Here is a 24,529-nt window from a genome sequence, read left to right on the forward strand (position 1 = left end):
ATCATCGCGCAGAAGCACCCCAGGCTGTAAGCGCCCATACATCTCACGAATTAGCATCTGCACCTCAACTGTGGAAGCGCCCACGCTCCATTCGCGTTTCACACTCTGGCGACCCTGCATTCGCATCCTTCTGTATCCTCATTCGACGGCTGACAGCGCACTACAACCGCTCATGCCCTGACTCTGCCCTACCTCGCTACCAACGGAACCGCAGACAAGCCACAGGCTTTGACGCACGGTACGATCGGCATGCTCATTGAACCACAGGGAACGGCATGTGCTGCTAAATGCACACATGCGGTAATGCGGCAAGACCCCATGCAGGCTAATATCGCTATTCTAGGCCTGGTGTGCAGCTTACGCGCTGCGAACAACAATACTCCCACCACCAGCCCAGCACACTGGCGCTGCTAGTCCAGGTCCGACTGATGGTCGCAGCGGCAAGACAGATTGCCGTTCTTTCTTTGCTCTTGTTCGTCTATTCCTGTACGCGAACGCCAGATGGCGCTGCAGGGGGTTGCACGATGTGTTCTGTAGGTGTGAAACCCCCATTGCGACCGAGATCGTTTTAAAGGCATGTGCCACCCCCAGAGTTGTTTTCTATCCCCATCCCAGGCAAAGACGATCGACTCGGAGCCTTAGCTTATATCAGGCCGCTTTCTGTTGCTTGCTTGTTATTTCGTTCTCTCGTTCATTCGTCCTTCATTCCGAGAAAGAAAGGAGCGCACTGGTTGACGCCTAGTAATCGATCCGATCTTTATACCATCCTACGCTCCACGTTTTTGAGATATAAAAAGCAAATTCGAGACCAACGACTATCATCACGATGAAGATCAACCCCGCTCCTTTCCACTTGGCTCAGGCCATCATCACCGGCCTTGTTGTCGTCTTCAGCATATGTATTCTTGGCACTTCGGCACACACCCTCGATGTCTTCAACAGGCAACATCTCACAAACCCTTGGTGGGCACCGATGTGGCCTCAGCACTTCGACGTCCAGGGAACCAAGGCGCTCATTGCGTCGTCTGTCGTGACTTTGGTTCTCTGTGGTGCGTTCTTGATTGCATCGTTCCTTCCTCAGGTAAGCAGCCGCCCAAACATCTCATGCAAAAGAACCTCGTTCTAAGAAACATCAGCTCGCGCTTCGTCAGAAATACACCCTGCGTGCTCTTCTGTCCCTCGCTACCCTCCTTCCTACTCTTCTCCTCACTCTGATCACCACTATCTGGGCCCACATGCTCAACAACAACGCGCCGGAAGTCGATACCATCCAGACCTGGACCTGCAAGATGCAGAGCTCTCAACCGCTTGATCAGGATCTGCCTGCTGACATTGCCATGCCTGCTGGCATGGGCAACAGCGACTTCAAGACCCTTTGTGGGGCAAGCAAGTTTGCGCTATACGGAACCCTTATCGTGTTTCTGCTTGTGGGCGCAAGCATGGCTGTCACAATGATTACCTGGATGGCAGACAAGTGGGCAGCTCGGCAGCAGAGGAAGGAAGTTGAGATGGGCAACATTCCCGTGAACAACTAGGCACACCCTAAAGGCGATGTTAATTCGAGAAGAGATGATAACGAGACACGTACGCGCTTGGAGGCGCGTATTAAGTCGAGAGATTTGATGCATTTGGGTTATGGACCTCTGTCAGCAAGCGTGTCCAAAGGGGGAAGGCGTACCGGTGTATTGGCGTCATAGGTCGTTGGTTGTGACTTTGAACAAGGGTCTTCCTTTCAATGTACTATTAGGCAAATGAAGGCCTCTTTTGCGTTCAATCGCATCTTCTTTACACTTCGCATTGGAATGAAGCATTGTGCAGCGATATTGCGGGGGACTGGGCCCAGATCAGATCGACAAGTCCAATGGACGATCACCCTGGAGTTGAGCACAGGATGCGTAAGCGTGCGTGAGCGGGAACAGGCAATCATGCTGAACCGCTGCATGGCGCTTTTGTGTTTCTGGGTGGAAAGCGTGCGTTTGCTGGACATGGATTGTCTGGAAAGTTGGACGGGCCAGCAAGCAGCCTCGGAGGAGTTGTCGCGCAGAGCAACGGCAGCGCGCGCGACAAGCAATTGTCTTTGTACCAGCCAGACATTGTTCATGAGACATTGCACGTAGCGGTTTCAGGGCAGCGTTGAGACGACCTCGCATCTCCGACAATTGACAGGTTAGATAGGGAGCGAACCGCAGTGGGGAAGGCGTGAATAAGCCGGTCAACGATCATCGTTTGGTTCGCGGTTCCAGTTCGGCCGTCCAGTCGCGTCACGACCGCTGATCAGCGCGCGACTCCTCACACTTACATCAACTGCCGTCATCCGGCCAGGCCCTCGAGCGAACTTGGGTTGTCGCATTTGCTTCTTTCTCTCCCTCTTGCACTCCGACCGGAGCGTGACTCGGAAAGCGAAATCTACCCGCCGTTCCTCGTTAAGCAGCTAAATTGATCACCCGTCCTGTCATCCCGGAACCCTGTCCATCTTCAGCCCCCAAGGGCTCGAGCGTGCATCGAAGCGGCATCAGAAAGATCCCCTCTCCACCTCAGCGACACCGCATAATCCTGCCTGACCGCGCCTTCCGACCGCTCCTTCCCCCTTCACACACACATCCACAGAATTGCACTCCGCTATGCAAGCTCGCCATACGCCGACCGACGAACACCGCAGCAAGAGAAAGTTCCAACCCAGCATCACAAGCTATTTCGAGGTGCGGGACGATTTCGAGGATACCGACGATCTGCGGGGCCTAGATCCGATTACCCGACCGCGACACCAAAACACGAGGCAACACCAGCACCAGCACAGAGAGAAACTCGCCCCCGACGTCCCCGGCCAAGTCCAAGCAGACCTCCTCAGCGTCGGCATGAGAGTGCGAAAGAGCGTGCCGGAAGGCTACAAGATCCACAAGACATCCGGTCTTCCCTCCATCCAAACCACCATGTCGCGACCCACCCTAGCCGTCAAACCACCCCGAGAGCCTGTATCAGAAGAAGTGCTGCACCAGCGCGAACTCCTGCCTTTCTGCGGCCTGAACAAAATCGGCGGCTTCGCAGAACAACCAACAACAAACCCACATCTCTACGCCGCGAACGGCACGCCACCACCTCCAAACTACTTCCCCCTCCCCGCCGAAACCTTCACCCAGCCCTTCTCGTCCAAAGCCTCCACAGATAGCGGATATTCAACGACCTCGCAGCGCCCACACAACCCCTCGAAACGCTCATGGCAGGACGAAGATGAAGTCAGGACATTAGACACAACCTTCTTCTTCGGCTCATCATCATCGACGAGGGGCATGGGCATGGGCGTCGAAGTCGACGAAGTGCCTGTCAGCCCGCTGAGCGAAACGCCGCCTCAGGGACTCAATATGCAACCGCCACCGCGTCGCGTCGCGCTGCCCAAGTCCAGACGAACAGCGCAACGGACGATTAGCGATGATGATATCGATATGGATTTTGAGAACGCGGCGCATATGGAGGGGAGGGTGGGTGCGGGTAGTGGGAGTGATTTTGAAGAGGCGGATTTCTTGAGCAAAGAGGTGGATATGGGTGGGATCTAGGGAGATGGTATCACACCTACGGTCAGTCTCCTTGTCCTCCCGGAACCTTCTCGCTTCTTCGCTTCTTGTATATACCTTGGTTCTGGTCTGGTTACACGGTCTTCCCTTTTGGTTCCTCTCCCCCGACACGCGAAGCGGTCATTACAAGCGGCGCAACAAACGGCGTTCATGAACAAGCGATGTATGTAATGTCGGCGCGTATACCCGGTTTATCTTTCTTGGTTGTCTAGCTGGTAAATCTACTCTTTGGTTTCCTCAAACAGCCTCCCTTTGCAACATGCAATGCACTTCTAGATCTCCTGATTAATCAACGCAGCACTATCACAGATCTCCTCACTATGCACATTAAAAACCGACTGCCCATCTATCGTAACATTCCTAGTCGTAAACCCAAAACAATGGCCCCCTTCCCAGTCATTACTCACATCGAAAGTATTGCGCCAACATACCGCATTGCAAAGAGGGTCTCGGCCTGCTTGTATATCGGTCCGGTTGTTCTGGTTATACTGCGCGCATATGTCGATGCATTCGTCGAGGCTTTTTACGACGCCCTGCACGGGAGCCGCGACGCCGCCGGTGTTCAGGTAACTTGCATTGCAGAGTTTGCGGAAGTGGTAAGATGCGCTGCCGTAGGTCACGGTGCGGAGTGTGTTGTTGGAGGACGGGCAGTCGCGGAGGAGTGTGGGTTGCGGGCTGGATGTTGGGCCGAGGATGGTGGTTGTGCTGATGGTTTGGGTTGAGGATGTGGGGGATGGTGTTGTTGAGGTAGGATGTATGCTGCTTGCAGGTATTTGTGTACTGCTGGTCGGGCTGGTCGAGCTGGATTTGCGTGTTGCAAGCGATCCCCCGACTCCACCGCCCACAGCACTGGCGATGATGATAACGCCGGCGACTACTACGATCCAAAATGTTTTCTTCCGCAGCCCACATATCGTTTGCGGTGCCAACTCGTCGTGCGCAGGCGTGATGCTACCATATGCGATCTTATCCGTGTCTGCAGGGGCCACCGAGTAGTGCGCGTATTTGTGCGTATCTTGGTCAGTACTACCAGCGACTTCCGGATCGGTACTGGAAGCGACCTCCAAATCAGAATATGGAAGCGATGCCATCCTGAACAGGTCGCGAAGAGAAGGAAGGCGTAAATGTCGAGAACGAGGTTGAAGGAGGCGATTCCGCTGATTCTGGGGGCGCGACGTTCTCGGGTCCTTATACTTTGACACTACTGCGGCGGGCGTCGTACAGCCACAGTAAGCGTTTGGGGGCCAAATGGCTTTTTACAGCCACAAGTCATGGATGATAAGGGGTGAACTGTGGAACTGTAGTTCTGTCGTCTCGAGATCTACCTTGCTTAGATTGATGTTACTTCACCGACGAAGGACTAGATGGGGCCCTTTATCACCGACTGCCTTTCTAACTAGCATACTTCAACAGCATAACATCAACCAATCAAAAATACCGTCAACCTACCTAGTCGGACTGTCCTTCCCCTCCGCCACCCTGGAAATCTGGAGGACTTCACCAATGTCATACTTCTAGAAACATGGGTGGAAATCTTCGTCAACTGGAACAAATGACTGTACATGGGTTGGATCTTCATTACTGCATCAACAGATATCACGCATTTGGATAGCGGCAGTATCGAATCGAATAGACACGCTGGTCACATCCCGAGGTCTCTACGCCTTCTTTTCCGTCCTAGCCCTCCCCCACCCCCCCTTCTTCGCCGACACCATTATAGACGTCCTAACGGAAGCTTGTCTTTCCCGCAAAATATACACACTCCATCTCGCTGAAGAATTCTACTATGTTTCACACCGGGAGTCGAAGCACACCGGTAGTGTGCTGGCCGTGGATGTGTTCGTTGAAGTGTCGAATAGGTAGAGAGAGGTGAAGCGGGGTTAGAAAATCCGGGTTAGTTTGTCAGGTATATGCTGAGGAGTATTAGAAGGGCTTTGAAAGGCGGAAGGATGAGGATGGAGATAGTTTGTGGGAGTGGGGTTTATATACCTAATTATGATCATGCTAGGGGAGGATGCTATAGCGGAATGGCTGAGTTCTGCTTTTGAGCTTGCGATCTCTGGGTTATATGTCAAACCAACAGGCTCTTTGAGGTATACATGGTCTCGTGGTGTGTACACTCTGCTGAATATGCTGCAATGTATCCCTCGGGGTACACTCTGATGCGGCGCTCACTGCTCGACTACAGACCCCCTTTCACTTCTTATCTGCCCGTGCTTAGCGAGTTCACGCTGTTTAGCCACGCAAATTTGGAATGGCGACCACAGACACGCTTGCTTCTCCACTCAACTCACAACACCCACGTCAGTCAATAACACTATGGCCACCGACTCTGAGCTGGAGCCTCCTCGCAAGAAAGCGCGCTGCTCGGCAGACGAGGGACCTAGGTAAGCAACCGCGTCTGTTTCATGAGATATACGCTAAAGATCACAGTGTCGAATCGAAACCGATTGTCGTGCGCGTTGGCGAAACCAAACAGGAGTTCTACGTCCACGAATCACTGCTCCGCGCAAACTCACGGTTCTTCGACAACGCGCTCAAGAAGGAGTGGAAAGAGGGACAGGAGGCTGCAGTCGTCCTACCTGTTCACGAACCAGACCTTTTTAGGACATGGGTCAAGTTTCTCTATACTGGACGAGTCTTCGTTGGAGGGGCTGAAAACCTAATGGACAACGAGCGGAAGCACTATCCAGAGCTTTGGGCATGGGAAGGCCTCTATGATCTCGGCGTTTATCTCGATGACAGTGACTTCCGAGACGCTTTGATCGACGCTATGATCGACTGGATGTGTGCTTCATGCAAGGTTCCCATGAAATTTGCCCGCTGCGTCTATCCTCTTACAGCGGAGTCCTCAGCCCACCGAAAACTTGGGGTTGACGCCTTTGTCAATATCGGCCGGCGAGTTCCAGTGGCAAATATGAAGTCTTTCCCACCCGATTTCATGCGCGATATCCTGCGCGAAATCATGCCAAACCTTCGCGAGGGCCTCGAATGGTCATCTGCAGTGGACTGGTTCAAGGATATGGACAGCTGCCATTACCACGATCACGGAGACAATCCTTGCTACAAGACCAAGCCCAGGTTTCGGTACTGAAAGCTTTTGTTGCTTGCAAGCCCAGGTAAGGATAATGAGTCAAATGTACGAAGCTTGTTTTCCCTGTATACGTAGGTAGCCCAACTTACTTCATGTGCGATATGCTGACACGTTTTAACAGTACCTGCGTATCTTGCATCACACGACTCAATCCTCGATTCCTCGACGTCTAGTAGGAGACAAATGGTTTTGGTAGTGAGATAATGACATCAGAAGTCCAGGCGCTAATGCCTCTTACTGCATACAATGGAGTCAAGGCCTGTCATGCACCGGCTTTTACACCCATGTAGCTGTCAGCCAGTACGATTAGGATAGTTCAATACAGCTCTACTATCTCTTTGTATCTCATGCTGACATCTACACATCCATACCACGGTGATACACGCTCACTCTATACCTCAAGACGAATTTGCGATGGCGAACACCTTTACCTAATCGCATCTTCGCTGCCTTTACCTGTTGGTTCGGAGCTAGTCTACCACCATATAAGACGCTCCCTCTACCTTTAGACACTAACTTCCACCACCAACTCACTCCCGACGCTGAATCGTTCGTCGTCAACATTCACCATGACAAGTAACACGAACCCCCAAAAGCGAGGCAGCGACCAGTCAGAAAAGCTCCCTGGTCCGAAAAAGTTGAGGCGCTCCATGGCCGATAAACCCAGGTGAGTATGAGCTAGTTTGACATCGAAATACTTGACTGACCAGCCATAGCCGCCTACACAAGATGATCACAGTCATTGTCGGACACTATGAGGAGCCATTTATCGTTGATAAGGGCACTCTTCTCACCAGCTCCGACTTCTTCAAGAAGACCTTGGGAACGTCGCCCAAGAACGGCGGTCCAGAAGATGTTTATCTGCCAGACGTTAAACCCCGAGCTTTCGAAATCTATCTGGGATGGCTTGAAACCGGCTACTTCTACATCATGGAGGAAAACGACGTCACGGAGGGTAAGTTCGGTGAGATGCTTAATGACGACGAGTGTTGGAAGTGGGATGAGTGCTACAAACTTGGTCATGTCATACAGGACTGTGGCTTCCAGGACGCCTGCATCGACTGGCTTCAAGAGAAGATGATATCCGAAGAAGATTATATCATGACACACGTACCTGAAACAGTATACGGGATCGATGATCAGGTTCCAGCGCATCGCCAGTTCGTCGTTGATATCGCAGCTCACCTCTGGACCGACAACAGATTCGAGGAAATAGAAGAGGATGAGTATCCTTCCGAGTACTTGATGGATATCCTCAAACACATTGGTCCGAAGATGAGGTATGATCAAGTAGCGCAAAAAGAGTATGAGGACTTCTTCAAAGATGTCGGTTGCAAGTACCATGCGCATATTGCTCTCAACAAGCCTTGCTACAAGAAGACACACCCCGCCTACAAATAAGCAGAAGAAGGTACGTCACTGCTTCTCACTCTTGCAAGGAATGTTAACCGACATTCAGATCGCCAGCATTGAGAGACTGAAATCTGCTCCAGCAATCCAACCAACAACTGCATCTTACAATCGACTATAACTCTAGAACTATGGTTTTGCTTAAGGAAGAAAAGGGTTCATCACTTGATACATGCAGACATCAAAAGTTCTTGCGAGGCGGTTTTTCATTCATGATCAACATTCAGTACTGAAGTTAAATGCGGGTCTTTCATGTCTGTGTGCGATCTTGGTTCAGATTCATTGGTGCTATCATCAAGTAGATAGCTGCGCTAGAAGGCCAGCTTTCGAAGAGAGCGAATTCCAATAAGAGAAAGTCAAAATGAACCATTCAAGCATACGAACACCTCATACCTCATGATATCTTGGGGCATGCACGTGCAAGGTAATTTCTTTCGCGATTGCGCATCGCCCGACTATCCGGCTACAACGCAAAGATGCCCTTAAAATACCCCTCAACGCCCTTACACCCCTCCCCATCAACCTCATCAATAAACCCAACATACTGATCCGGCCTCGCGACAACCACACACCCCCTCTCCCTATCAACACCATACCCCTTATACGCATCACCAAAGCCCTCAAACGGATTCGCATCATCCGCATACACAGAGTCGTAATCCCAGCCCGTCTTCGCATCGAACGGATGTAGGATATCCGGGAGATCGCGTAATAGCTCCACCTCCTTCCACTTGGCCGAGTGTAAAGTGAGCACCTCGATATTCTTACCGAGATGCGGAGCCAGTACCGATGACGACTCGAGGGCCTGGCAGAAGGTCTTCAAACGGGTGCTCTGCTGTGCGTTGGTCACGTTGCCAGCGAAGACGATGATGCGGAAGCGACCGTCGCTTTTGAGCTTCTGCTGGAACTCCCACGCGCGGCCGTCGGCTTGGTTGATGACTTGGTGGCTGGGGAAGCGCATGCCGAGTTTGATCTCGGAAGAGAGCTCTTGCTTGCCGATGACGGGGGACGAGGAGGAGACGTCTGTGCCGTCGCCTTGGTCGGTGGCGGAGCCCGGTTTGCCGATTAGCATGCTGGTGCCGTAGTCGACTGAGAGGCCGGTTGCGAAGAGTTGGCCTAGGATGGGTTAGTTGATGGGCTTAGTAGATGGCACTGGGTTTGACGTGACGTACCCTTGAGGAAAGCGTTCTTGAACTCGTCCATGCTGACGCCTTCTTCGTCCATGACGTCCTTGGCTGGTCGACCGGAAAAGAGCCGCGAGAATTTGTGGTCGAATGCGATGAGGTCCTGCGCGATACGACGGCGCTCGGACTGGTAGGTCTTCAGGATGGAGGGATGAGCGATGCCCTTCACCACCAATCCCAGCTTCCAGCCCAGGTTGTACCCATCCTGCATCGAGACATTCATACCCTGGCCTGCTTTAGGTGAGTGCGTATGCACAGCATCACCAGCCAGGAAAACACGGCTCTTGTGATCGAAGTTCTTGCCGACTCGCTGGCCGATCTGATATGCCGTCCACCAATCACAGTATTCGTACGTTAGCTTGTACGGCGCCATGATCTTTTGTGCCGCTGTGATAATGGTTTCCGGGGTGATCTTAGACCTGTCGGCTCGGCCACTGGCGTCGGGCTTGATCTCTGTGAGCTGGATGTAGAGGCGGGCGATTTTGTTCTCACGCGGAATGATCATCATGGAGCCCGAGGACTCGCTGTGGATAGCGCAGCGTTTGCGAACATCCGGAAAGTCTGTGATGGGGATGATGTCCAAGACGCCCCAGATGTGATCGGTGGGCTCGCCTTCAAGCTCAAATCCTAGTTGCTTTCGCGTCCAGCTGTGAGCGCCGTCGCAGCCTACGACGTACTTTGCCTTGACAGTCTCAGTACTGCCTTGCTTCTGCTGGCTGTTGGCAATGAGGTCTTCAGTGTCGTCTTCTGCGAGATTGCTCCTGAAAAGGCCATCGTTGACTTCAGATCCTTTGCTTTGCGCTGGTTTGGCCTCGTCTTCCGTGAGATATCGGAGTTGGACTGTAACAGGGTAGTTGTCGGGCGAATGATCATCAACTCGATCCTCGGCAATGTGCAGTGACTCCGGTAATACCGCGCGTTCGACGCGTAACGTATCCTTGGAGTGTTTCTTGATGTGATCGAGGAAGAACCTCTCAATCCGTCCCTGGTGGAGAACGATCTCCTTGAACCGAGAGAGACCGGGTGGTGTATCTGGAACTCCGTCTGAACGGCGTATCACACCATCTTCGCCGGGGTTCTGCGAATGTTAGGGATGGTGGTGGGTTTATCGAGTGTGATAACATACCCACATGCAAAACTGATTATTGGTTAGTAAGGTTTACTCAAGCCGAAATCGGTTGATGTGCATACCTCTATCAAGTGATTTGCTTCCTTCCAGGCTCTATCCGCGAAACCAAAGCTGTCAAAGATTTCCAGGCTGCGGAGCTGTAAACCATCTGCCTGTCCCGAGTAGATCTTTGTGCCACGCTTATCGACAACGCGAGCATTGATACCGCATCTTGCCATCCAGGCCGAGAGCATCAACCTAAGACTCGGTCAGTTTTGAACAATGCCCATTGTTGTGGTGATCGTTACCCTGCTGGACCAGCACCAACAATAAGACTTTGGAACTCATTAGCTACATGTTCGCATTGTTTGATACCGACAGACTAACACATCGCACTTCGACTCTGGGGTCTCTGGAACCGTCATCTTGTAGTCTCTTTGCCGTTGTCGCTAAGAGGTGATTGTTCGCGTGTATATACCTAGCTCAAAGGTTGCTTTCGACGCAAGATTGGCTATACACAGCACGAACGTGGCTTCCATCTAATATAAGACGGCCTTACAAACGCTCCGTCCCGCCCACCCTAGCAATCTCACACTGCGGCAATGCTGTTCGGCGTGTCGCACAGCCCACATCCCGGCGTTGTCGACGCGATCTGGTGCGTGGCTACCCCACATCACGCCAAGCCGATTTGGACCGTATGACGCATGGAACGGCGTCCTGAGTTCGTGATTCGCGCATCCCGGTGTGGGCCTGAAGGTAAGCGCAAAAACGTCTTGGGGTTTGTCAGACGTTTGTCAGGTGGATGAGGTTGAAGAGGAGTTGAAGATGTGGATGTGGATGCAGCCGTCCCGGGTGCGGCTGCGCTCCTTCCATCGTGCGTCCAAGGCGCAAGGAGTGTGGGTCCTTGGTCATGCTTGGTAAACGAGAGGCTCTGGCAGCGGTCGGATTATGCAGCCAGGTGGCACGGTCGAGCTTGCTTTGATCAAAGTTCTACGTTAAGAAAGATTGTGTTGCACAGGCGTAGTTGCTGGCCAGCTACGTAGGAGCAAATTCTGCTATTGAGACGGGGTCATGACGTACATACATCAGCGACGGCGACTTAGGTGCACGTCACCGACCCTATAGCTTTAGCTAGTCAAGTAGGAAAGTGTCGCTTCTCTGAACTCCCAATTCCCATCAATCTTCGAGAGGCCACCAACATGTCCACAAACTACGACTTCAAAACCGCCCTCGTGACCGGCGGAGGCGGCGGCATCGGAAAGGCTCTCGCGCAACAGTTCATAAAAGATGGGAAGAGAGTCATCATCGCCGGCCGCACAGAGTCAAAACTCCAAGAAGCTGCAAAAGAAATCGGAGCAGCAGCTTACTACGTGCTCGATACCGGAGACGTCAAGTCTATCCCGGCCTTCGTCAAGAAGCTGATTTCCGAACATCCGGATCTGGACTGCCTCGTCAACAATGCGGGAGTACAGCGACCGCTCGATGTCAACGAAATGGATCCAGAAGAATTTGGAAGCAAGGCCGATCAAGAGATCGACATCAACCAACGTGGGCCCATGCACCTTACATTGCACCTGCTCTCACACTTCAAATCCAAGCCAATGGCACTCGTCGTCAACGTATCTTCCGTCCTCGGCTTTGTTCCGTTCTCCCTCGTCAATCCCGTATACTGCGGTACCAAAGCATGGCTGCACTTCTGGTCAATGAACCTACGCGCTCAGTTAAAAGATACCAAGGTCAAGGTCATCGAAATCGCGCCGCCAACCGTAGCGACGGATTTGCATCGTGAAAGGAAGGATCCGGATGACAACAAGAAGGAGAAGAATCAAGCTGCGTTGAGTGTCGAGGAGTTTACGGAGGAGACGATAGGGAAGTGGAAGAAAGGAGATGAGATGATCGCTGCGGGTCCAGCGAATAAGATTGTGGATACCTGGCAGGAGAATATGGGACCGATTTTCCAGAGTATGGCCAAGTAGCCTTGAAAAGCTAAGAAATGCAAGTTTGGCTGATGAATTCGTGTGCCTTCCTCTGGAGTGATGATGCGCGCACGAAAGTCTTAGAGCAGGCGCGCTCACGATCAGCTGAAAGCGGCTAGCGTCATATCCGAACGCTACCTAGGTAACCTCAGACGCGATACCAGCCACCCGAGTTTCAAAGGCACGTCGAAAGAGTGATCCCGTGAGTCCTCTGACACCTGGGCACCCCCAGAGCCTGATCTGAATCAGGCTGACGATCTTGATGTTCTCAGTTGCCGGCAGGCGGAAACCGACCTCAAGCTCCCTGATTACTCGCGCTCTGTCCAGAATCGCGGCTCGCTCTCAAATACCTCTTCCGCCGCCACCTCATGCCAGCCCACCGACTCAAAGTCACACATGTCAAACAGCCCGTCCCGGTAAACGCCGCAAAAATGGTAAAATACCATCCGCGACCCACAGCGCGCACCAGAGGATCAATGATAGCAGCAGACGCAGCACTAAACGCCCCTCGCGCAAGCTGACCCGACGCGTACGCCGTGCTCGGTACTTCAGGAAACACATCCACGAGCAGCGCATTCGCAGTATGACTCAGCAGCGTAGCCAGTGCGGAAACGAAGAATTCCAGTACAAGAGGGACGGCAGGGTGAGTGTGTTGTTGCACCGTCCATCCATAGCCTATCACCAGTGCCGTCTCGATTAGAATCAATGGAACCATGTTCCTGAACCGAGCGCGTTCGATCGGGAAATCCAGGATATTTGCTGGGTCGACAATCTCGGCTTGACGCGCGTGGTGCGCGTAGTTTATGTCCATGAGTTTGCCGGCTATCGTCCCGCCGATTGTCATGCCAGCCAGCGCAGGTAGGAAGCTTAGTCCGATTTGTAGCTCGTTGTAGTTGTATAGGTCTTTGAAGATGACGGAATGGGCCACTTGGAAGGTATAGTAGATTCCGTAGGACGAAGCGACCATCCAGAGAATCACGGCAGCGTCCGGATGCCGGATCATGCGTATCGAGTCGAAGATTCTCGAGAGTGTCTGGGAAGGCTTGGGCATCGCATTTCGCTCCGTAACAGCAGACGCCGACTGCTCGCTACCCTTCCGTCCGAGAAGCGATATCCAAGTCCGCCAAACCCCCGTCGCAGGCCTCCCTCCATTCCCCACAATCCCCCTCGACGTCTCCGGCAGCACAAACCCCACGAGAAGAAGACACAAAATCGCAATCCCCAACAGCGCCATAAAAACACCCATATGCCCCGTCGACTTCATCGCCAACGCCCCACCAATAACCGGTCCAAACGCCGAAATCCCATTACAAGTCGACAACATCGGTCCCAACATGCCCCCTCTTTCCGACACCACAGCAACATCAGCCACAATCCCATACGCAATCGGCACCGTCGCCGAACCACCTATACTCTGAAACGCCCGCAGCGTAATCAAGATTGGATAACTGTTCTTGTTCAACGCGAGACCCAGACTCGCTAGCGTGTACGTAGTAACGAGACCGAGTAGTACGGGTCGGCGGCCATAGGAATCTGCTAGTGAACCGAATATACCCGGGGATATGGCTTGGCAGATTGCGTACACGGTTACGGTTAAGTTGATGGCTTGGATGGAGACGGAGAAGTGGGTGCTGAGGGTGGGGATGAGCGGGAAGTAGATTGTTGTTGTTAGGGTGGAGATTAGTTGGATTATGCCGAGGATGTAGGTTAGGTAGGTGCGGGTGGATTTTGGGAAGGCGGAGTAGGGCTCTGCTGCGTTGTTTGGAGCTGGCTGGTTGGGCTTGGATGCTGTGGTCCTTTTTGGGGGGTTGTTTGGTGGTGCGATGTTTTGCAGTGGTGTTATTTCTGGGGACGGCGGCATGGTGCGCGGTGAGTATAGAGAAGTCCTCTACATCTCGATTTGTGGGCACGCGACATGTTACTATATGAAGAGATAGAAAGCATGCAGTCCGGAGATCAAGCCTCGCTTACTCGACATGGAGCCGTGCTACCCGAGACGCCCAGTTCAACCATCATACATGATTGGAAGAGGAGAACCGTCCGGAGGAGAGTCGTCCGACTTGGCCTGCGCCCTACGTCGTCATTTCCCCAAGCTCGGTGGAATCCATGTGCTTAGATTAGAAGCATTCATCCCGGCCGCGGATTCCTTCCAACTGCCTCCGTCTCGAAACAGCAGACCGCTCAAGACGACCCGCAAAATAACTCACGACGTAAACACCGCACCGCGGATCTACTGTCACCAAGTTCATGCTCAATTGTAAGAGATCAGTCGATATCCAACCCCTCCCTCAAAACCCTTACCCTCCTCTCCAGCTCCTCCGTATCCCAAGCCCTACCCTCAACCCATTCCTTCACCTCTCTCACCATCTCCCACCACTCTCCCTGCTCACTCGTGTGACCCTTTTCCTTCGCCTCATTCAATACGTGCCGCGCTTCACGCACAACGTGCCAAAATCGGTGTACTGTGTCTGCATCAGGGCACATCAGACTGCTCCCTTCTTTGCCACCTGGCATGATTTGGGTGTAGTGCACGGGGAGGAGACGATGCGCTAGCGTGCGATAGTAGGGTTGGTAAAAGAGAGACGAGGTACCATTGTACCATTCACGGGGTTGGTAGATTGCTTTAGCAAGGTGATGTGGGCGGGATAAGATGGTTTGGAGGACTGTCGCTGCCACATTAAATTCCTCGTTTTCATCTCCGTTGTCTGGCAAGTTGTATATCATCTCCATGGCTTCAGTCAAGATACGCAGTGAGCCGCCGCTAACCCGAATGAAGAAGACCGCGGCACTTAGTTCTTCACTTTCGGATTTCGTAGCAATGATAGAGAGGGTCTTGAATGTTTCGACATCCGTGATGGGTGGGAGGAAGTGGTGGAGTGGTATGTGTTGATTTGCGAGGATGACGGTAGGGTCGTGGTAGAGTATCCATTCTTTTTGATCTTCGATTGGTTTTTGAAGTTCGGTGATGATGAGTGACTGGAGGTAGAGGAACTTGTTCAGAGCGCCTCGCACAATGGGCGTTTGGAGAACATGGCTTGTGTATCCGAAGTTTTGGGTGTGGAGATCATCGAGGGCGAGAGTGCCTGTATCATGTTTCTTGGAGTCGTATAGTACTGTTGCTTTTGAGATACGAAGGTCTGACTGCGATCTTGTAGGTACCCAGGGTAGGAATTCGGATAGATCGTTGGGGAGATTGGGGGTAGCAGATGTACCCGATGGGATTAGGTTGAAGATTGAGCAACCGGATAATACATGTAGGGTGACGAGAAGCAGTATGGTTCCGATCAGTAGCCTGGTTTTGTTGCAGTAGAGGCGCAGTAATACAGGAGGCGATGGCATGTTTGTGGTCTCGATGCCTAATAATTTAACATCGGGAGAGAATGCGAAGCCCATAGTGTGGAGAGATAACCCGATAAAAGTCGTCACAATCAGCAGAAATTGATATTTCACTATTAGTGAAGGTGAGTACATCAACACGAGCTCATCCCGTCATCGTAAATGCATTTAGACTAGTAGACCGAGAATTGAAAGAAGAAAACATATTCATTCAATTTCGTAACCAATTTACGCGGTCCAGTCTCGCTGATACCGGTCCTGCAAACGCAGCACTTGAACTACCTAGGTAGGTAAGAGAGCAACTAACAAAAGCCTCTCAGGGTATACATATTCCGCGCATCGTCGCTCTGCTGCAGAGAGCGCGAGCCATCACTCTAGAGTATCTTACTCTGCCTTCTTTTCCTCAGCAGCCTTGGCCTCTTCAGCTTTCTTCGCCTCCTCCTCAGCCTTCTTGTCCGCCTCATCCTGAGCCTTAGCCTCCTCGTCCGCCTTCTTCTGCTCCTCGGCATCCTTCTTAGCAGCCTCTTCCTCTGCCTTCTTCGCATCTTCCGCCTCCTTCTTCGCGGCCTCCTCCTCAGCCTTCTTCTCCTGCTCAGCCTCCTGCTTAGCAGCCTCGTCTTCCTTCTTCTGCTCTTCTTCCTGCTTCTTAGCCTCCTCAGCGTCGGCCTTGGCAGCTTCCTCCTCAGCCTTCTTCTGCTCTTCCTCTTGCTTCTTAGCCTCCTCTTCCGCCTTCTTGGCTTCCTCCTCAGCGGCCTTGTCGTCGCCGTTGTCCTCGCCATCCTTGTTGTCGTCCTGGCCGTCTTGACCCTCAAGAAGCGCCTTCAGCTCCTCAGCAGCAATCTGCTCGTTGAGCTTGTTGTCCGCCTCGTCGTTCTGCGCATCTTGGAGGTCCTGGAGAGCACCCTGCCAGATAGCACCGAGAGTCGCAGCTGGGTCCTCGGCAACAGCCGACCAAGTGGGCTTCGCACCGAAGAGCTGGATACCAGCTGTCTTGGTGGGCATTGCGCCGTCCAACGCGCCAGTCGCGCCTGCGATACCGCCGAAGCCACCGAGCTTGCCGAAGGCGTCGCCGCCGAGGATGTCCTGGGCGATCAGCGTGCGGCTGTCGAAGACCATGACAGTCTGTGTCTCGCGGGCGCCGCGGTTAGCGACAACGGCGGACTGAGCGAAGATGTTTTGCTGGACTTGGTTGCCGCGGCCGTCGTCGATGGCGATCTGGATCTCCTGCACAACAAGGGTAACGGTGGCGACATCGCGGAACTGGTTCTGGAAGTTGCTCTTGCGGAAGAGGTTGTTGAGGTCGTTGTTGAAGCCGTTGTTGACCTGGTCGACGATGAGGACTTGCTCCACTTGCTGGACGACGGCTTGTTGGCGCCCGTTGTCGATGATCTGGAGGTTCTCCTGCTGGATCTGGATTACTTGTTGTTGCTGGTTGAAGTTGTTGAAGCCGTCGATGAAGTTGAAGGCGCCGTCGTTGCCGTTGAAGCCGTTGACGACGGAGTTGAAGCCGACTTGGCGTTTGGCAGAGGTGTTGATGGGCTTTGCGGCTGTGAGGGTGGATTAGTATGTTGTGCCATATGGTTGAGTGTTTGGTTTGGAGAACTTACCAGCGAGACCAGCCGCAAGCGCGATAGTAGCAATAGCCTTGATAGACATTTTGATGATGAAGTAGTCCTGAAAGGGTAAAGACGGTAGTATCGTGATTAAAAAGAAGGTAAAGATTAAACGTCACAGACGTGTGTGTATAAAAGGTTCAAAGAAAGTGGTAATAAGCAGACTATCAAAGTCGCTAAAAGAATCGAAAGCGGGAATTAAGGAAGGAAGGACTGAAGAAGGCCGGAAGAAGAGTGAGTGTGGGATGAGAAGGTAAACTCATGCGTCCTTCCTTCAGCTTTTATCCAACCACTGCCATCGACAAAACGACGTCGTTAATGCCCAGGGAACACATCGATATGTCGGTACTTGCCTTTGCCGCCCCTGTATTGCCGTAGAGATGTGACACACGTACCATCGTAGCCTTGGGTGCCTCAGTAACTCGCCACTGGCACACTTTGCTACCGGCGCACTCCACTCCCGTATCTTGCCAAGACAGATGATGTGCACTAAAACGGTTGCCAAGATTTGCTTGACTGTTTTGTCCTGATTGCCTTGCGACCTGAGGCCTTGTTGTATGAGCCTTAGGTTAGCGGAGCCGTGGTATCCGATCGGGAGCCAAGGCTGGGGTCGCTGCTTCATGCCTTAGCGACGTCCTCAGGCAGTATTTTCGGTGATTTTCGGTTACGCTGGGCAGGGGAAGGGGATGCTGATCTGCGTGAGACGGAACTAGGGATCCCACCCGCTGCATACGTCTCGTGAGACGACTTCAATCAGAGATTCAGAGTTATCACATACCCAACCACTCAAAGTACCACTCAAAGTCATTGCAATCGGATCGTCACGACATTCAACGCGCACACAAGAAGAGAGATCACTTCCACCACCTCCCCTCCGCCTCCCCCACCCACCCGGAGGAAGGGGACGTCGATCTGCTTTGGATGGACACTGATCTGCGTTGATCTGGGACTGTGCTGCGTGTGGAGATGGAAAGGATGCTTGGTGGTTGTGCGCGTACACACGAACCGTTGTCGTAAGACCACTATGCGATACCCAAGCTACCGTCATACTTGCTCTTCTTGTCGATAAGAAATCTATCCTTCGTGTTCATGCTCCTCACTTACTGTTCATGCCGATAGCAAACGCTTCCCTTTGTGCTGATACCCACGAGTCGATGTTACCGCACCACTACCACCCCCATATGCACCCCTAACCCCCCAATCACAGCACCCTATATCACCACTCACCACCTCGTACAACCCTGACTCTTCCTGCTGCCACTCCGCTACTTCCCGTTTGAAGGTGTCGACTCTGTCGAGGTGATGAGTGAACAACCACACGCTGCGACGCACCTGAAACCCCACCAGTTGAGGAACGCACCAGCCACGTTGCAGATCCCCGACAAGGGCACGCATATCGTCGATATCGTATATGCATTAAGTGTCAGGCCAGGTGTTCGTCTTTCTCTCGGATGCCTTGTCTTCCTGAGGCTAACGTGCTTGATCGACGGTAACAGGCCAGGTAGATCGTCTTGCGCTCAGGCTTGGTTGCAAGTCGGAGAAATCTTGACTCCCCTGTCGTGCCTGTCTATATTTAGTGGGGTTGCTCAACTTCCTCATCACGGGAAAGGATGGATGGGTAGATGAAGATGAAGAAGTGTCGTATCGAAAGGTTACTCAACGTCAATTTCTGACCTGGATATCTACACGCGCTGATCAATACTCCCAATAGCCCTCCACTACTTCCACGTAGTAGTCTCGCTTCTCGTTCTTCCTCTCCAATAAACCGAGTCTTTGCAATCCATGTGACCAAAAGACGCTCACAGCAATCGAAATTCGAGAGAAAGCGAATCCCTCATTCCAACTTTCAAAACGCGCGCCATTGTATATAAACCCCTCTCCGGAACGCCTACTAATGCCTTCTTGCCGCCGCGCGTGTTACGACATAAAGAGAATCCTGAGGAATACCCCTCAGCTCCGAAGGGAGCCTGTAGGAAGAGTGAGAAACTGAGGCCAACTCGATAGTGTGAGGCAACTAGTCTCTTGTAACACAAAATTCATAGCCCCAGAAAGAGATTGAGAACCATTTTACTGGTAGACCGGATGGAGGTTTCTACTCATCATCCGAATCGGTGTCAGTGTCGGTTTCACTCTCGGATTCGACGTCGCCTTCGGTGTCACTGCCGCTGCTGTCGTCATTGGTGATTTGTTTCCGCTTCTTTGGTGGGGCACCGGTCTTCATTTGGTGCATTTGGCCTGCCAATGAATCTGTAGTTGTGTTAGCTTTGTCACGGAAGCCTGGGATAATATCAGTCTTACCCTCTTCTGGCTCGCTGATTTCGTCTTCCTCTTCTACCTCTTCCGCTTTACTGGCGTCCTCGACAACAAGGGTAACCTCCATCTTGGTGTCCATGCCGATGTAACTATCACAGATCATGTGCATGACAAAGGTGTAGCTGCCGGGTTGTGGTGGTGCGCCGAACTGCATCTTAAGAGTCTGTACGTTGTAGGTAGGGTTACCGCTCTCATCAAGGATGGGCTTGTCGAAAGTCGAGAAAGTGAATGGTGGTACGGCGATACGTCCCTGCTTGCTGTCTGCGAGGAATACGTGCCATCTTGGCGCGTGGTCGCGAGCGTAGTATGGAGCGAATGCAAGAGGTGGTTGGATGGGCTTCTCTCCAGAACGGTCGTTCTTACGTCCGGTAATTGCTGCGACATCGCCTTCCGCGGGATCGATATCTAGTAGGTCCTTCGGGTTGACCTCGGGAACGTTGGTGGCAGCGGTCGGGATGAAACGACCCTTGAGTACGAACTGGACCAAGCTGCTAGGTGTGACAAAACGCTCACCAACAACCTTGAAGAATGCCTTTTCGAGATGAAACATTGGGATGCGCGAGGCTACAGTCATGGCTGTGCTGTATTGTTCTTGGGATAGGAGACCAGACTTGACAACACGAGCCTTACGCTCAGCTTCGGGTATTTGCATAAACTCTTGGATGGTCAAGTGTGACTTTGCTCGAGCAGCCTCAGCCGCGCTGGCGACATCGGGTGTGAAATGTGGCAGCTGCTCAAGCGGTGATGCGCCTGGTCGTAGAGCTTGGATGAGATTCTGGGAGGTCCTATAAGCCGATAGTATCGCCTTGGTGTTGCCGTATGCGAGAGCGATGGCGGTGTAAGCTTCGTTGAGTCGGAGTGCGATTGGCGCGACCTCGAATTTCTCGTCGTTCAGAGTCTCGTCGTCCAGTTCAACGCGGCCAAGGTATGCCCACAACAGAGTCAGAACCTTGCGTCGCCGGCTGTCCTCCAGATCGTCTAGCTTCTGTCGGTCCTTCTTGGTGAGTGTTTGCGCAATGAGAGATCCAGAGTTCTCAGAGAGGACCTTCTGCTCGAGCTTCGAAAGACCGTTCTCCGCTTTGTGTCCAGTGAGGACTTCGTTGAACTCCTCTCCGCTGCTGAGCGCGTGTATGACACCCACCTCGCCTTGGTCGTTGTCGTAATCGCGGAAGACCTTGCCAGCGCTGGCCACCAGGACTTTATCCTTGGTCAGCTTCTGTGTTCCGTACCACCACTTTCCGACCGTGTATGGGAGAATGACACCGAGGGCGAGCGCATAGATGAGCAGGACGTATTTGCCAGCTCCTTCCGTCACGAGCCATTGAGGTAGCGCAATGCCAATGCTGAAACTTTGCTTGCCATCTGGGTGACCGAATTCAAGGAAGTTCCGGCGGATCTCTTCGTCGGTAAGAGCCTTGAACGCCTTCACGACGTCGACCCAGTGGTCGTTGATGGATTGTATGGTTATGTTCTTTTCGGGGTCTGGGCGTGCCTTATCGGGGTGCATAGTGAGGGAAAGTTTCCGGTAGTGCTTCTTGATCGCCCTCTCATCGGCGCCCTGATGTGCAAGTTAGCAGGTTGTCCAAAGCTCGCGACAGAGGCAGCGGTCGTACCGTAGAGACACCCAGCACCTCATAGGGATCCCAGATATCAGGCGTACTCCGTGTAGTAGTGCTGATGAGGTATATCATGGCGGCGTTCATCGCCCATCCGCCCACCATGAGAAGACCCCGCTTTATCCTCCTCTCGAGTCGCTTCTGCTTCTTGCGCTGTCCTTGGATGAGATCGGCATGTTCGGGTGTGAAGTCGGACTCTATCCGCGATCCAGTGTTCTCGAGCTCTTATAGTATATTAGTATAGCCTTACGTGGAAGTGGCGAAGAGCGCGCACCTTTGCTTGATCTGAAGAATGAAATTGTAGTCGGAACGGTGACGAGAGTGGTAACGGTAAGGATGAAGTAGGGGAAGAACTGGCCCTGCAGGTTGTTAGCATTGATGTATGTTTGTGGCGCATGCAAAGTGTACCTGTTCATCGTAATTGTAATCTGTCCCGGACATGGCGAATGTGTGTCCCTACGGACGTGTCTGAGTACACGAGAGAGCGACTGAAGGTGATTGCGGGGTTTGCCGACAACGATTCCAGCAGAGGGAAGAGAAAGTGATGCTAGGCCTGTGGCATTACAAAGAAGGTGGGGGCGGCGTACGAAAGAAAGTCGTGGCTACTTATTGAAGTTGTTCCGACCACTGTGTTCTTTCCCGCACCACGACAGATGGCCGCCGCGAGCAATCTTGGCTAAGCAGGGGTTCCGATCACGTGTCAAAGCGCTCTCCGCTTACGTCACTCCCAACCATGGAACGCCAACAGCGTTTCCTCCACTGCGGAGACGAGGGTCTGTAAGCAGATAACAAAGCCGTAGATGATTCATCACTAAATCCACTGACTGCAGGTCGGCGACTTGAAGTGTGTTATTCGTCCAGTTGGACAAAGTGTATGCTATGCTAGGTACATGTGTCCTCTACGCTCAATGGCCCGATTTCAATGCTCCACGACAATCGTCCCATGCAATACGCCTATACAACGCCGTAAACCCATAAGGCTGCTCCTGGCGCGGCCTGACGTTCTCGTGAATGAGCCAAATATTTTCGTCCATTCGAGAGGTTTATGCCGCGGCTTCTACTGAGCCCGCCTCTTCTAGCCCATTTGTACCGTTAGGTGATGGGCTCTGTGTCGCTGCATCAAGAGGTGCGGCATGCAGTGCGGGCTTCTCGACGCCCTTCATCTTGCCGCTCCTCCTCTTCTCAATGGCAGCCTTGACCCAGTCGGCGACTTCTTGGTCTTCTACAGGCTCGATCGCCTCAGCAGGCCCCTGGTCGCCTGCTGCTTCGCCACCATCGGCCTCGGCTGCGGCTTCAACCTCCTCTTCGTCTTCTTCTGTAATTGTGTCGGGCTTCGCGAGAGGTGCAAGCCATGCATGTTGAAGCAGCATGGCATATGTTGGCCGAAGGTTGGGAATCTTGTTCAAGCAGCCGCGTACAAAGTTGCGCGCCGCGTCAGAGTATCCGCTCTCAGGCAGATCCGGAGGCTCACCATCGACAATAGCCTAGAGAGAGTTAGTAGTTGACGTGGGGACACAAGGTGAAGACTTACGCTGAGCTGACTGAAGATGTTGTTGTACGTCTCTGGTGGGTATGGGTACCGCCCCAGAGCGCACTCGATGATTGTCAGTCCCAAACTCCAAATGTCACTTTGTACGCTGTATGTGCCGCCTCCGGGGTTGGCGCCTGCTTGTGCGATGCCACCTGAAGATATCCTCTCAGGTGCCATGTAACTTTGGCACCCGATGTTGGTCTTGGCAATACTGGCGACGAGATTTCCACTGACACCAAAATCACAGATCTTGATCGCACCCTTGGTGTTCATGAGAATGTTGGTAGGCTTCACGTCTCGGTGAATGATGTTGTGATCATCCTTGAGTGACTTCAAACCCATAGTCGTGGCCATGGTGATCTTGCGCAAGACGCCCTCGGGCACACCGTCGGCGTAAAGTTTGTCTATGGAGCCTCCGTCCATGAATTCCATACAGATGTACACTGCACCCTCTTGGAAGAAAGCACCGTAAAAGTCGACGATGAAGGGTGATACGCAGCGATGAAGGACGTCGAGCTCCATGATGATAGCAGCGAACTTTGAGTCGTCCAACTCGAGCCTCACTTCCTTCATTGCCATGACTATGCCGGTCCCCGCAGCTGGCTTCGCACTGGTAGGGCTCGCTTCTTCGCCAAATTCCTTTCGCGACGGCGAGCCTGGCGCAGCCTTGTTACCCGCTAGACCCTGCCCTGGCTTCCGCATTCGCGGTCTGCTATGTCTAACTTTGTATACTGTGCCGTAGTTTCCCTTGCCAAGTTCGTCCAGAGTATCAACTTCGTCCAGGGAGATGTTGAAGGAGGTACCGCTTGCGAATTGGACGCCATCAGAGTTAAGTACGGCCTTGCCGGCAAACTTGAGACTGCCAGTTTTGGTATCGACGAACTGAGAGAATTTGTCAAAGTGAGTTTCTTGTTTCTTCGGTTCTGCGTTTGCATCGGGTTCGGATCCTCCGTTCATCTGCGAGAGGGTCAACCCGGGCTTCTTCTTGCCGGCGGGAGGAGCACCGCCTGCAGTTGGGGACGAGCCTGGCAATCCGCCTGGGAGTCCGCCTGGGAACCTCATGCCGCGCTTCTCTGCTATAGACTGCTTGGCAGGTGGTCCACGACCAGGAACTGCTGGTGCCGATTGGAAGTTAGTCGCAGGCGGTCTCACAGGCATTCGGAAGTTGCTGGGTACACCTCCTGGGTGAGGACCCGGCGACATGGGGTTACGGCTGTCGGGAGATGGGCCAGGACTCTGAGGCGCAGGCCCTCTACCAGGCAGACCAGTCGGCGGAGCGCCCTTTCTGCCGAGATGCACTGCCTGTATCCTGGCAAGGATGTCTTGCGAGACATTGAGACCGCTGCCTCGGCTGGAGATGGTAGGAGGATTCGAAGGACGGGGATTCCTGGCAGCGTTGATGTTTCCGAGTGGTGTTGAGGAGGATGTCATGGTAGGTGTCGCGGCTGATGTCGTGGATGCAGTTCGGGGAGGAGGGCGCTCCGCAGCGGGTTCGTCAGGCGGGGTGGCATCGGCGGTAGGACTCGAGGGTGCGGGCGAGGGCGAGGGACTATCGAAGACGGTATCGGCGTCGACTTCCGTGTCGGGGGTGGAGGGATTGGAGGCCATGGCGAAAGACAGATAAAAGTCGCGGCCTGATATTGGCGGGGTACCAGGGGAGGAAACGGAAGAGGGTAGGGAGATAGGAATAAAAGGCGCAGGTGTGAGGTGAGTTCAGAGGCTGCGATTACACCGCGGAGGGAGTGACGGCGGCGATCTCAGCGGATCTGGTAGTCTGGT

The 24,529-nt window shown here is 53.0% G+C and overlaps 11 protein-coding genes across 11 annotated transcripts; 5 read left to right on the forward strand and 6 right to left on the reverse strand.

Annotated features, from left to right (window-relative positions):
• Positions 1-826: 826 nt before the first annotated feature.
• J4E92_010428 (uncharacterized protein) lies at positions 827-1,535 on the forward strand (the record flags this gene model as incomplete). Its single annotated transcript, XM_051501766.1, has 2 exons — positions 827-1,081; positions 1,137-1,535. 2 exons carry the CDS (start codon positions 827-829, stop codon positions 1,533-1,535), a joined length of 654 nt encoding a protein of 217 aa, XP_051348001.1.
• Positions 1,536-2,621: 1,086 nt separating this feature from the next.
• J4E92_010429 (uncharacterized protein) lies at positions 2,622-3,551 on the forward strand (the record flags this gene model as incomplete). Its single annotated transcript, XM_051501767.1, has 1 exon — positions 2,622-3,551. The coding sequence occupies one exon, from the start codon at positions 2,622-2,624 to the stop codon at positions 3,549-3,551; it is 930 nt and encodes a 309-aa protein (XP_051348002.1).
• A 2,337-nt stretch (positions 3,552-5,888) lies between these two features.
• Positions 5,889-6,663, forward strand: J4E92_010430 (uncharacterized protein; the record flags this gene model as incomplete). The annotated part of the gene is made up of 2 exons (XM_051501768.1): positions 5,889-5,956; positions 6,003-6,663. The coding sequence occupies 2 exons, from the start codon at positions 5,889-5,891 to the stop codon at positions 6,661-6,663; spliced, it is 729 nt and encodes a 242-aa protein (XP_051348003.1).
• A 569-nt stretch (positions 6,664-7,232) lies between these two features.
• On the forward strand, positions 7,233-8,064 carry J4E92_010431 (uncharacterized protein; the record flags this gene model as incomplete). The annotated part of the gene is made up of 2 exons (XM_051501769.1): positions 7,233-7,330; positions 7,380-8,064. 2 exons carry the CDS (start codon positions 7,233-7,235, stop codon positions 8,062-8,064), a joined length of 783 nt encoding a protein of 260 aa, XP_051348004.1.
• Positions 8,065-8,536: 472 nt separating this feature from the next.
• Positions 8,537-10,604, reverse strand: J4E92_010432 (uncharacterized protein; the record flags this gene model as incomplete). The annotated part of the gene is made up of 4 exons (XM_051501770.1): positions 8,537-9,189; positions 9,246-10,335; positions 10,384-10,395; positions 10,449-10,604. The coding sequence occupies 4 exons, from the start codon at positions 10,602-10,604 to the stop codon at positions 8,537-8,539; spliced, it is 1,911 nt and encodes a 636-aa protein (XP_051348005.1).
• Positions 10,605-11,564: 960 nt separating this feature from the next.
• On the forward strand, positions 11,565-12,341 carry J4E92_010433 (uncharacterized protein; the record flags this gene model as incomplete). The annotated part of the gene is made up of 1 exon (XM_051501771.1): positions 11,565-12,341. The coding sequence occupies one exon, from the start codon at positions 11,565-11,567 to the stop codon at positions 12,339-12,341; it is 777 nt and encodes a 258-aa protein (XP_051348006.1).
• Positions 12,342-12,649: 308 nt separating this feature from the next.
• J4E92_010434 (uncharacterized protein) lies at positions 12,650-13,575 on the reverse strand (the record flags this gene model as incomplete). The annotated part of the gene is made up of 2 exons (XM_051501772.1): positions 12,650-12,680; positions 12,785-13,575. 2 exons carry the CDS (start codon positions 13,573-13,575, stop codon positions 12,650-12,652), a joined length of 822 nt encoding a protein of 273 aa, XP_051348007.1.
• Positions 13,576-14,606: 1,031 nt separating this feature from the next.
• Positions 14,607-15,734, reverse strand: J4E92_010435 (uncharacterized protein; the record flags this gene model as incomplete). Its single annotated transcript, XM_051501773.1, has 1 exon — positions 14,607-15,734. The coding sequence occupies one exon, from the start codon at positions 15,732-15,734 to the stop codon at positions 14,607-14,609; it is 1,128 nt and encodes a 375-aa protein (XP_051348008.1).
• A 327-nt stretch (positions 15,735-16,061) lies between these two features.
• J4E92_010436 (uncharacterized protein) lies at positions 16,062-17,333 on the reverse strand (the record flags this gene model as incomplete). The annotated part of the gene is made up of 2 exons (XM_051501774.1): positions 16,062-17,224; positions 17,285-17,333. The coding sequence occupies 2 exons, from the start codon at positions 17,331-17,333 to the stop codon at positions 16,062-16,064; spliced, it is 1,212 nt and encodes a 403-aa protein (XP_051348009.1).
• Positions 17,334-19,382: 2,049 nt separating this feature from the next.
• On the reverse strand, positions 19,383-21,660 carry J4E92_010437 (uncharacterized protein; the record flags this gene model as incomplete). Its single annotated transcript, XM_051501775.1, has 5 exons — positions 19,383-19,537; positions 19,589-21,161; positions 21,217-21,443; positions 21,494-21,578; positions 21,628-21,660. 5 exons carry the CDS (start codon positions 21,658-21,660, stop codon positions 19,383-19,385), a joined length of 2,073 nt encoding a protein of 690 aa, XP_051348010.1.
• Positions 21,661-22,262: 602 nt separating this feature from the next.
• J4E92_010438 (uncharacterized protein) lies at positions 22,263-24,358 on the reverse strand (the record flags this gene model as incomplete). The annotated part of the gene is made up of 2 exons (XM_051501776.1): positions 22,263-22,703; positions 22,751-24,358. The coding sequence occupies 2 exons, from the start codon at positions 24,356-24,358 to the stop codon at positions 22,263-22,265; spliced, it is 2,049 nt and encodes a 682-aa protein (XP_051348011.1).
• Positions 24,359-24,529: the final 171 nt, after the last annotated feature.

This window comes from Alternaria infectoria (assembly GCF_024043175.1).
Source record: "Alternaria infectoria strain BMP 0036 chromosome Unknown scaffold_36, whole genome shotgun sequence".
In the NCBI taxonomy this organism is placed as follows: Eukaryota; Fungi; Ascomycota; class Dothideomycetes; order Pleosporales; family Pleosporaceae; genus Alternaria; species Alternaria infectoria.